We start from the raw sequence: 12,358 nt of genomic DNA, 5'->3' as shown, positions 1-12,358 counted from the left end.
GGCACCCCGGTGACACCCCGGTGCCATGTTTTCTATGTGACACAAGCAAATCCTGGGTAGTGAGCTTTTTGCAGATCAACATGTAAATAGTATTCACTTTTCAACCGCCTTGCCTTTTAAATAATAAGAGCTGAAATGTGTGCAGTAAAAGGCCTGACTCTCAGCCTGTCTCTTTCTTGTTTTTTTTTCTCCAGTGCACAGGATGGCTCCTGCCTGCTGCTAAGTGCTGTACAAAGCTAATCTCTCAGGAAGTGCTTCAGCCAATGGCCTCCAGCGTGACATCCGGATCCCAGGCAGCAGCCAATCCCGCCTCAGCTTGCATCAGAGGAGCCTGATCATCAGGCTTCGGGTTGCCAAGCCCTTTCTGTCTGAGAACTGAGAGGACTGTCCTCCATGTTTTATAAGTAGTGACATAACACTGTGTTAACAATGCATCCTCAGAGGTAAGCCATACTTTTTTTTTATATATATAAACTTTATTTCCCATCTGGACATACAAATTGTGCTTTTGCAGGTTGTATCTCCATGACCTAGCGCGCCAAAAAGAGAAAACCAAACTCCCCAAAAACAGCAACTGTTTGAAAAAAAATCTGGGAGGGGGGGGGGGGGGGAAATGTCACATGGTTGGGGTGTCATTAGCCCCACTGACTGCTGAATGTAAAGGGGGCAGAGAAGGGCACTCTTCCTGCTTTCCTTACCCTTTTTTTTTTTTTTTCAAAGAGTGTGGAGGGGTTGTGCTCAAGGCCTCCCCCTCTTCCACAAGGAGTATCTTTTGCATTATTGTCTGTGTCACATGCTGCTTGGTGTGGGGGAGAACATGGAGGCTCACACAGCCCAGGCATTAAGACAAGCAGAGGAATCTGGCAAAATCAGCTGCAGGCAACGTTACCTTCCCTGCCACTAAGAAGACAAGAGCCACACAAATACACAGGAATAGCACTCACACCCCCCCCCCCCCCTCCTCCCTTCCTCGGCTTCAGGAACTCCACCACCACCAATGCCTGGCAGACATTTTGGGCCTAGCTTGCATCTGTGGACTGCACTTTCTTTGGGGAGCCTCTGCTGGCCCTTAAGGTGGCACATCGCTGGCTAAACGCCGCCGACGGTTATCATTCTTTTCTTTTTTGTTGCTTTTTGTTATTGTTGTTATATTTTTCTGTACTGGGATCTATGCTTCACTGCGGCCCCCGAACACAACTAGTATGGATGTCAAACTGTAAGTAGATGACATGTCCTTGTACGCCTTTAAATTATCATGTGGGGTCTTTTTTTATTTACAGCTCTTTTTGTTAGATGATCACAAAATGTTTTTGTTTCATATAGTTTTATATCTGTGCTTTGTGTTGTTTATATTCCCTTTTCGTGTAGACTGTTTCTTAACCCCCCCCCCTGCTTAGCAATTCAAGGTTATAGGCTATGGGCCTCACCCCGCAAAGGGTTAACCGATCGTTTTTTTTCTTACACATTCTATTTTCCACAAAGCAGAAGGTAAGTTCTGAGTATTGTAGGAGAAGGTGGACCTTTTTATTTTACTTTATTATTATTTAAGCTGAAGCCATTAACCCCCCTTCCCCCCCCAAGGCTGACAGCCTTACGCCGCAAAGGGTTAACCGATCGTTTTTCTTACACGTTCTATTTTTCACAAAGCAGAAGGTAAGTTCTGAGTATTGTAGAAGGTGGACCTTTTTATTTTACTTTATTATTATTTAAGCTGAAGCCATTTAAGCCATTTTACCCCCCCCCCCCCCCAAGGCTGTCGGCCTCACGCCGCAAAGGGTTAATCGATCGTTTTTCTTACACGTTTCATAATCCAGAATGCAGAAGGTAAGTTCTGAGTATTGTAGAAGGTGGACATTTGTTTTTTGTTTTACTTTATTATTTTATTTTAGCCAAAGGCAGTTACCCCCCCCCCCCCTTTCAGCAATCTTAGGCTGTAGGCCTCACCTCGTAAAGGGTTAAACAATCGTTTTTCTCATTTTCTCACACGTTTCATATTCCAGAAAGCAGAAGGTAAGTTCTGAGTATTGAAGGAGAAGGTGGACCTTTTTATTTTACTTTAGCTGAAGCCATTTACCCCCCTCCCCCCCCCCCCCCTCCAAGGCTGTCGGCCTCACGTTGTAAAGGGTTAAACAATCATTTTTCTTACACGTTTCATAATCCAGAATGCAGAAGGCAAGTTCTGAGTATTGCACAGAAGGTGGACATTTTTATTTTATTTTACTTTATTATTTTATTTTAGCCAGAGGCAGTTACCCCCCCCCCCCCCCTTCAGCAATCCTAGGCTGTAGGCCTCACCCCACAAAGGGTTAAACAATCGTTTTTCTCACACGTTTCATATTCCAGAAAGCAGAAGGTAAGTTTTGAGTATTGGAGGAGAAGGTGGATCTTTATTTTTTTTACTTTAGCAAAAGGCCCCCCCCCCCCCATGCCTGTGTTCCCTCTACCTACGTGCTGCTGCCTAATTGATCTGCGTGTTGAGCTGCTGTGACTTTGACCCAACTTCCTGACGTTTTTTTAAAAAGTTCATTATTCTATTTTTGCTTTTTTTTTTTCTTTGTAATCTCGTTTGCAGGATTTCTGTTTCTTTGTTTTTTTCTTAAAGAGACCTTATTTCTGTAGTGCGGTGACATCAGACCTGCAAACGGTCTCTCCAGGCTTTGCAGTATATAGGAGAGAGGATGTGGTTTGCCTCCTTTTTGGCATCCTTCAGATTTTTATCAGCCGTACAGGTTTAATTTTAGCTGACAATTTTTTTTTTTTTTGGTTTTTCTGTAAATGGAGGCTGACGATTCCCTGCAGCTGGATTGAGCAGTTTTCGGATAAGAGCTATTAATGGCATGCCGTTAACCCTCTCCCATCCCCCCTCTTGCCTGTCACAGGCTTCCCTGGGGGTAAACTGGAGGCCCCATTGTATAAGCTGTGATAGGTAAACAACTGATTTATCCTCTTTATTTTATTTTAACTGGATGGATCGTATTGTTTTGCCTTTCTAGGAAGGTGGTGTTAATCAGCATGCAGACAAAGTCTTTATTCGTGCTGCAATATACACTTTCCTGTGCATGCTGCAGCAAAACAGGCCTGAGCGGTGGTGAGGCTGAAAATAGAAAGTGTACAAAATGGAGGCCACTGGCATGAGATTGCTGACTAAGAAGCCTCAAATGCTTCCTGTTTATTTAGAATGTATAACCATAAGGAAGGGCAGTATCTCATCTGGGTTTCTTTTGAAATTTTCCCACTTATTTCTCAATAGATGAGACGTCAGGATGTTTGCTTGTGAGTAATCTGTGCTTTATACCGGGCTATGCCGTATCTCCTAGTAAAGCTCATATGAGGGTCCACTATGAGGACAAATGCAATGTATTTGATCTAAAACTAATGGTATGCCCAATGCATTTAAAGAGGACCTCTACTGTAGAAACTCTGCCCAGTAAAGGTAGGCAGAGAGCAAGCAACTAGTAACCAGTATTGCCTGTAGGCTCCCTACAGCTAACCTTTTCCATGTTAGGGTGCATTCACACCTGCGCTCCGATTAGAACCTCAGCAAATGTTCCCGCCATAAGCTGCAGGAGGCAGCCCCATTGAAAGCAATAAGAAGGCAGCTAATCATGGCCGCTTGTGCAGCTATCACATGGTCAGCCTTGGGCATAGACTGCTTTTGCCCAGGGCTGATCTCTTGGATGTGAGTGGTCGTAATTCACTTTAGTAGGCAGCCCCATTGAAAGCAATAAGAAGGCTGTCGGCTCCCACAGATAATCGTGGCCGCTCATGCAGCTATCACATGATCAGCTTTGTTCATAGACTGCTCGTGCCCAGGGCCGATCTCTTGCATGTAAGTGGCCGTAATTCACTTTAGTAGGCAGCCCCATTGAAAGCAATAAGAAGGCTGCCGGCTCCCATAGCTAATCGTGGCCGCTCAGGCAGCTATCGCATGATCAGCCTTGGGCATAGGCTGCTTGCACCCAGGGCTGATCTCTCGCATGTGAGTGGCTGTAATTAGCTGTGGGGGGGCGGATCCAATGAAAGCAATAAGAAGGCTGTCGGCTCCCTTTGCTAATCATGGCCACTCGTGCAGCTATCGCATGATCAGCCTTGGGCATAGGCTGCTTGCACCCAGAGCTGATCTCTCGCATGTGAGTGGCTGTAATTAGCTGTGGGAGGCGGCTCCAGTGAAAGCAGTAAGAAGGCTGCTGGCTCCCGTAGCTAATCGTGGCCACTCGTGCAGCTATTTCATGAACAGCCTTGGGCTTAGACTGCTTGCACCCAGGGCTGATCTCTCGCATGTGTGTGGCTGTAATTCGCTGTGGGGGGGGGGGGCGCTCCAATGAAAGCAGTAAGAAGGCTGCTGGCTCCCGCAGCTAATTGTGGCTGCTCATGCAGCTATCACATGATCAGCCTTGGGCATAGACTGCTTGCACCCAAGGCTGATCTCTCGCATGTGAGTGGCCATAACTAGCTGTGGGAGGCCGCTCCAATGAAAACAGTAAGAAGGCTGCTGGCTCCTGTAGCTAATCGTGGCCACTCATGCAGCTATCACATGATCAGCCTTGGGCTTAGACTGCTTGCACCCAGGGCTGATCTCTCCCATGTGAGTGGCTGTAGTTAGCTCTGGGGGGGCAGCTCCAATGAAAGCAGTAAGAAGGCGGTTGGCTCCCATAGCTAATGGTGGCCACTCATGCAGCTTTAACGGGCTCGGCCTTGGGCTTAGACTGCTTGCACTCAGGGCTGATCTCTCGCATGTGAGTGGCCGTGAATAGCTGTGAAGCTCACAGCCTCCCATTGCTTTCAATGTGGCTGCCTCCCGCAGATAACCACGCAAAACCCCAGCTGAGGTTCCCACGTCCAGGGCTGATCTCTAGCATGTGAGTCACAGCAATTAGCTGTGGGAGTCAGCAGCTAACTGCGAGAACCACAGCTGAGGTTCTCACATGTAATCGGAGTACAGGGTGCATTCACAGGTGGTGTGAATGCACTCCTATTCTGTGTGGAGACGGCTGTCTCGGTAGAGGGGCTTTGCTTCCTTATGTCAGAGCTACCCCCTTCCCCATTGGCTGCTGAACTGATGATTGGTGGGATAATGAAGAATAAGCATCAAGCGAGGTGGAGGAAGCACAGTTCCTCTAAATAGATCATTAGGAAAATCCTTGCAACGCAGGTCCTCAGGTACCCCTTCCTCTCCAGCAAGAAGATCAGTGAGCAGCACATAGGGAAACTATCAAATCTCACTCCAGATCTCCTGAGGCTGCCAGGCTTGGAAGCATGGAGATCCTAGCACTGATCATCCTCATGTACAGCTTCCTCTCCAGCAAAGAGAATAGTGAGCAGAACAGCAGTGACCTCACCAAATCTCATTTCAAAGCTCATGAGATTACCAGGATTGGAAGTAATTCTTGCACTCTTGGTTCTCAGGTACAGCTTTCTGTCCAGCAAGAAGCACAATGGCCAGCACAGTAGGGACATCACCAAATCTCCAGAGACTACTAGGCTTGGAAGCAGGGAGATCCTTGCACTGTATGTCCTCGTGCACAACTTCCCTTCCAGCAAGGAGAACAGTGAGCAGAACGGTAATGACCTCACCAAATCTCCAGAGAGTACCAGGCTTGGAAGCAGGGAGATCCTTGCACTGTATGTCCTCCATGCACAGCTTCCTTTCCAGCAAGGAGAACAGTGAGCAACAAATAGTGACCTTACAGATCTGTTGAGACTAGCATTTAGAGGCAGCAATGCTCTGGATCAGGGATTTCCAAGCTACGACCCTGCAGCTGTTGCAGAACTACATATCCATTCCATGAGGCATTGTAAAACCCTGACATTCACAGACATGACTAGGCATGATGGGAATTGTAGTTCCTGAACAACTGAAGGGCCATAGTTTGAAAACCTCTGTCCTAGATCTTGGAGGCGATCAGGTCAGATCGTTTCCCGGGCTCGCTGGTGAAAGAGGTAAGCCCGAGAAACACTGATGAGCAGCGGTAGGGATGGCTTTTAAAAGCGATCCAGCAGCTAATTAGCCACTCTGACTCCTTTCGTGAGACCCTAGCAGCTGTTGCAGAACTACACATCCCATGAGACATTGTAAAACCCTGACTTTCACAGACATGACTAGGCATGATGGGAATTGTAGTTCCTGAACAACTGGAGGGCCACAGTTTGGGAATCCCTGCTCTGGATGATCTCACACTGCAGATATACAGCTATGAGCCCGCAGAACAGAAGTGCCTTGGCTCAGGAAGCGCTGTGTTCGTTTTCAGAAGGAATTCAAGGCAAAAGATACAATTTTCAGGGTGCTGCCTAGGCACAATTACATTTCTAGATGTTTCCTATTGGGTAGCAGATCTTCCTTCTTTTGAACTTGTCTACTTTAATGAATGTTTAAAGTGATTGTAAAGGATAACTTTTTTCTTAAAATAATGCATGTCATACTTACATCATGCTTCATTTAATGGATTTGTACGGAGTGATCCCGAACCTTCTCTTCTGGGGTCCCTGCCGGCTCCCCTCCTTTGTGTGCCCCCATAGCAAGAGGACACACCTGCAGGCTCAATCATGAGCCAGGCTGTGTGCGTCTAGTGACATACACAGCGTTGTTCAGCCCCCCCTATTCAGCGCCCCAGACGCTCTCCATTGCCAGCTATCTAGGGGGCAGTGTGGCACACAATCCAGCGCACCACATTGTCCTTATATCTTTTTGCTTTGAACAAACTTTATGTGAAGTGTACAAAACAAACACTTCATACACTGCAGTGTCCAGTGGCGCGATGCACTGCCTCACATTGCAGTCCAATTTCAGGCCGGTGCGCTGTGATAAAATGCAGCATTTTTTACCCTTTGTGTCCCTGCGCTGACAGACGTTTTACCGCAGTGTAAATAATTTGCTCTTAAAACCATTCCATGTTTTGCTTTTGGCAGATGTGTCTCAGCGATTGTCTTGTAGGCTTGGTCCGATCGTTTGGTTAAATAATTAACCAATTGGGGCATTTTCTGGTTGAGGTTTTTCTCCTCGAACATGAACATCCCCTGTACAGTCTAAATTATTATTATAATTATTATTCAGGATTTATACAGCGCCAACACAGCGCTTTACAATATAAAAGTATAAAAGGGAGACAATACAGTTACAATACAATAAAATACAAACAGATTAGGAGGGCCCTGCTTAGAAGAGCGTACAATCTAATGGAGCAAATTATTGATAACTTCCTTTTTTTTCTTTTTAATCTGCATTCTCTACAGAGAACAGTGGGGTATCCTTTAATAATATCCTTGTTTTTACTTTTTTCAACCCTTGCTTACAGCTCAGGGTTTCTGATCTCCTGCAGCGTCTTTGCAGCCACTTCCTGTCTACATGCCTTCTATTAATAACTGCATGGCATTTCTCAGGGCGGGTTTCCTGACCGTGACCATGGTGAACCATACCCGTGTTGTGTGTTGAAATGGCCACTTGTAGTGTCCATTGGAAGCGTATTGGCCAGGGTGACAACACAGAAGCACAGTTGACAGGCAGAGACAGAACGTTGTCACCCTGTAACAGGAAGTACCTGAATAAGGACTTTACCAGGGGTTAATTGAATGGAATTGCAGCTCTAAATTGATTGAAAATTACTTTTTGAAAAATTATGAGATTTCCGGGCATGTTCACACCAGCCCCAATAGGCACAATCTTGAAGTTTAGCCGCTTGCCCGACCGCAGTACATATATATACATTTAAACCTTGCAAGTGGTTTACCGAGATTATTGCAGGAGCTATCAGCCATAACCCTGGTATTTTGTATTTTATTTTTTTTCAGCCAGCAATTGTCTTTCTCACGAAAGCAGTCAGAGCGGCTAATTAGCCGCTGGATCGCTTTCAAAAGCAACGGGAGCGGTCATCCCCAAACCCCGCCCAGCCACATATGTAAACGGCGTTCAATCCATACATGTGAGGTATCGCTGCGAACGTTGGAGCGAGAGCAATAATTATAGCCCAAGATCTCCTCTGTAACTCTAAACTGGTAACCTGTAAAAAATGTTACCTATGGAGATTTTTAAGTACCGAAGTTTGGCATCATTCCATGAGTGTGCGCAAATTTCAAAGCATGACATGTTGGGTATCTATTTACTCGGCGTAACGCCAACTTTCACATTTATATAAAAACAATTGGGCTAATTTTAGTCTTTTTTGTTCTTTTTTGAATTCCGAAAAAAAAAACGCGTTTGAAAAATTTCTGTGCAAATACCGTGTGACCTAAAAAATTGCAATGACCGCCATTTTATTCCCTAGGGTCTCTGCTATAAATAAATATATAATATATATAATGTTTGGGGGTTCTGCGTAATTTCTAAAATTGCAATGACTGCCATTTTATTCCCTAGGGTCTCTGCTAAAAAATAAATAAATATAAATACTGTTATTTTCCGGTGTATAAGACGACCCCCCTAATTTTCAAGTTAAAACATAGGTTTTGGGCTATACTCGCCGTATAAGACTACCCCCCCTTCTGAAGCAAGGCAACACCATTGAAAAACATCAGATTTCTCATAGATCTCCAAGGTACCCTAAGTATAAGTATTACCAGTAGATGTAATCTCAAGACGCTGGCTGTGTGGGAATCTTGTTCTGGTATACCGTATGTACCGTAGCTTCAGCTACATACAATATACCGCGCTGAGCCAATCACAGTGAGCGATGTATTCTATTATTGAGTCAGAAAGGCGGGCTGATGTTACTCCGCCAATCCGAGCAGGCTTTACATTCAATAATAGAATACATCGCTCTCCCTGATTGGCTCAGTGCGGTATACTGTATGTAGCCGATGCTACTGTACATACGGTATACCGGTACAGGATTCCCACATAGCCAGCGTCTTGAGAGATTACATCTACCGGTAATACTTATACTTAGGTTACCTTGGAGATATTATACTCGGCGTATAAGACGACCCCCCATTTTTGGGGGATTTTTTTGAGGTTCAAAAGTAGTCTTATACGCCAGAAAATACAGTGTGTGTGTGTGTATATGTATATGTGTGTATATGTGTGTGTGTGTGTGTATATATATATATATATATATATATATATATATATATATATATATATATATATATATATAAATGTTTGGGTGTTCTGCGTAATTTTCTAGCAAAAAAATGATGATTTTTTTACATGTAGTAGTGGAGTGCCAGAAATGACCCAGTATGGAAGTGGTTAAAGCATGACGGTATCTTATTTACTCAGCGTAACTTTATCTTTTATATTTTTTACCAAGACTTCAGCTGTACCATGTGACATAAAATAATTGCAACGGTCGCCATTTTATTCTCTATAGTCTCTGCTAACAAAAATATATATAATGTTTGGGAGTAATTTTTTTAGAAAAAAAAAAACTGAGTTTTACTTGTAAACAAAAAGTGCCAGAAAAGGCCTGGTCAGCGAGTGGTTAGACAAGGTAGTTTGCCGGAGGAGTTTACAGTTTTCATTCATGCTTTGTAAGGTGACCTCGGGTCCAAGAAGCAGGCAGATGTTTGCTGGCTCCCCAAAAGCCCAGCACCCTATATGGGAATTCTATACCATGCAACTTCCTGATTATTGGCCTACCTGCACCCCCCAAACCTTTATTTGCTGCCAGAAGCAGTGTGTATCCTCATTGGCCCACCGCAAAATGGGCCAATTATCATCCAGAAAGCACTAAAGTTTTGGGGTTTTCCCAAGTGCTCAGATAAACAAAGATAGCAAGCAGGCAGCTGGTGCCACCTTACAAGGTAAGAATACAGGCAAATGTGTGATAATTCTTATAGGATTTTTTGCAGTTACAAAATGTGCATTTTACTTTTATTTTTTTTATTTTTTTGTGGAAGCTTGGAAGAGATCATCAGATTGCGGGTGCAATGCAGGGCTCTTGCAGGCTCTCGGTGTAGCTGTCTGCTTGTACCTCGTATGGCAGGCAGGTACACAAGAATCAATGAACTACCAGAGCGATCAACAAGCTCCTGGTAGTTCATGGAGAACTATAAACCGACAGCCACAAAGGTTGTCAGTACTTGTAGTTTATTCATTCACGGAGCTTTGCGAATGAACGATGCAGCTGCATGGGTGGAGCCCCGCCTGGCTGCTCTCTTTTCAAATAGTGACAGCAAATAGAGGGAGAAGATCTCCAGCCCGCTGTCACAGGGAGGGGGAGAGTAAAGCAGCTGCAGGATTGGCAACATGTTACATGTTCCACCCTAAAAATGGGTGGAACATGTTGCATGTTCCCCCAAGGTGAACTTATCCGTTAGGCACTAAGGCTAAGTTCACATGTAGGCGTTTTTGGGGAGTTTTTCTGCTCTAGGATCAGCTCAAAAAATGCCCAACAAGACAAATCCTATTCATTTCAATGGCCCCTGTTCACATCTGAGCGTTTTGACGTTTTAACCACTTGCCGACCGCCGCAAGTAGATATACTGCGGCGGTCAGCCCCTCACAGGCAGAGTGACATAGGGGTACGTCACTAGCCTGTGAGGCTCTGGGGAGCGGCGGCGCGCTCCCGCGTGTTCACGGACCCCCCGCGTGTGACCGGCGAACGCGATGTCCGCCGGTCACTCAGCGATCGTCGGGGGAGAGGGAGAAAGTCAGGCGGCTTATGTAAACAAGCCGCCTGTCATTCTCCCCTGTGTAAAAACTATGATATCACGGTTCTACTATGTAGAACCATTGATCACTGTTTCTACAGCTCAAGCCACAGCCAATCACAGTTAGAATCACGCCCCTAGGGACACACACAGCCCCTCCCTCTCAAATAAAGTTAACCCCTTCACTGCCAGTGTCATTTTGCAGTAACAGTGCATATATATAGCACTGATTACTGTAGAAATGTCACTGGTAACCCCAAAAGTGACAAAAAAGTCAGTCAAGGGTCCGATCTGTCCGCTGCAATGTCGCAGTACCGCAAAAAAAATCGCAGATCGCCTCCATTACTAGTTAAAAAAAAAAAAAAAACAATAAAAATGACATAAATCTTTCCCGTAGTTAGTAAACGCAATAACTTTTGCGCAAACCAATTGCGTTTTTTTTTTTTTTTACCAAAAATATGTAGTAGAAAACAAATTGGTCTAAAATGTTAAAAAAAATTTGATTTTTACATTTTTTTGGGGGAATTTCATATAAAAAAATGTTAAAAAATATTGTTATTTTTGCAAAATTGACGCTTTTTTTTGTTTATAGCGCATGATCAAAAAATCGCACAGGTGATCAAATACCACCAAAAGAAAGCTCTGTTTGTGGGGAAAAAAAAGACGTCAAATTCGTTTAGGTACAGCGTTGCACGACCGCGCAATTGTCCGTTTAAAGTCACACAGTGCTGAATCACAAAATACCCCCTGGTCTTTTAGCAGCCAAATCCTCTGGGGCTTAAGTGGTTAAACAAAACGCCCAACGCTCAAAAAAGTACATGAGCTTCTTTTTGGGCAGATTACAGGCGGTTTTTATTTTTTTCCATTGGACACTAGTCAACCTAAAAACGCCTGTAAATAGCAAATAGCCTTGGCAACCACCCACCGTAGATACACTGCGGCAGGGTGACCGCTCTGCGCCAGATTGCGTACCTAGTACGTGATCTGACACTTCTGAGTCTGGGGCACTCCCGCGTGCGCGCGCCGGCACCACGATCCCGCTATGATTGGACACAACGAGAACCAGTCAGCGGATCCGGCGAAACGCGATGCCTGCCAGGACACGCTGATCGTTGGGGGAGACAGGCAGAGGGGGGAGAGGGGAATGTGCTGATACTGTGCTCCTGCTAAGCGGGAACACGGATCTTTACATTCCCCCCACAGTTAGTAATCATTCCCAGGGAACACGTTTTTATTTAATTTGCAAAAAGCACATTTGTGGACACTTTTTTAATAGTATTTATTGGTTATACACATATTACCATATCTTGTCACATTAAATCTATTCACCAGCACTTTGTGTTTTTTTTTTAATTATCCAGCCATACATCTTACAATTTCTTATCTGCACGTCTTTCCCGTATGCACATAATTCTTTGCACTGGCACTTTTGCACATGTTTTAACCACTTAAGCCCCGGAGGATTTGGCTGCTAAAAGACCAGGGCCTATTTTGCGATTCGGCACTGCGTGACTTTAACGGACAATTGCGCGGTCGCGCGACGCTGTACCTAAACGAATTTGACGTCCATTTTTTCCCACAAACAGAGCTTTCTTTTGGTGGTATTTGATCACCTGTGCGATTTTTTGATAATACGCTATAAACAAAAAAAGAGCGTCAGTTTTGCAAAAATAACAAAATTTTTTAACATTTTCGGCCAATTTGTTTTATGCTACATATGTTTGGTAAAAAAAATCGCAAAAAGCGTATTTTGATTGGTTTGCGCAAAAGTTAT

The 12,358-nt window shown here is 44.6% G+C and overlaps 1 protein-coding gene across 5 annotated transcripts in view; it reads left to right on the top strand.

Moving 5' to 3' along the window:
• Positions 1–12,358, top strand: part of ZMYND8 (zinc finger MYND-type containing 8) — a 190,857-nt gene that overhangs the window by 570 nt on the left and 177,929 nt on the right. For 4 of the 5 annotated variants that reach the window (XM_082272173.1, XM_082272167.1, XM_082272174.1 and 1 more), the window contains exon 2: positions 195–443. In XM_082272173.1, coding sequence (XP_082128299.1) covers positions 430–443 — 14 coding nt within the window. In that variant the 5' untranslated portion in view covers positions 195–429. Of the gene's footprint in view, positions 1–194; positions 444–599; positions 1,217–12,358 lie in introns of those variants that run through there. The other variant, XM_082272168.1, reaches the window with a different exon arrangement.

The sequence above is a fragment of the Pelophylax lessonae genome (genome assembly GCF_965119305.1).
Source record: "Pelophylax lessonae genome assembly, chromosome: 11".
Taxonomy (NCBI): Eukaryota; Metazoa; Chordata; class Amphibia; order Anura; family Ranidae; genus Pelophylax; species Pelophylax lessonae.
Note: the sequence above shows the minus strand (reverse complement) of the source record. Positions and strands in the feature narration are given on the sequence as shown.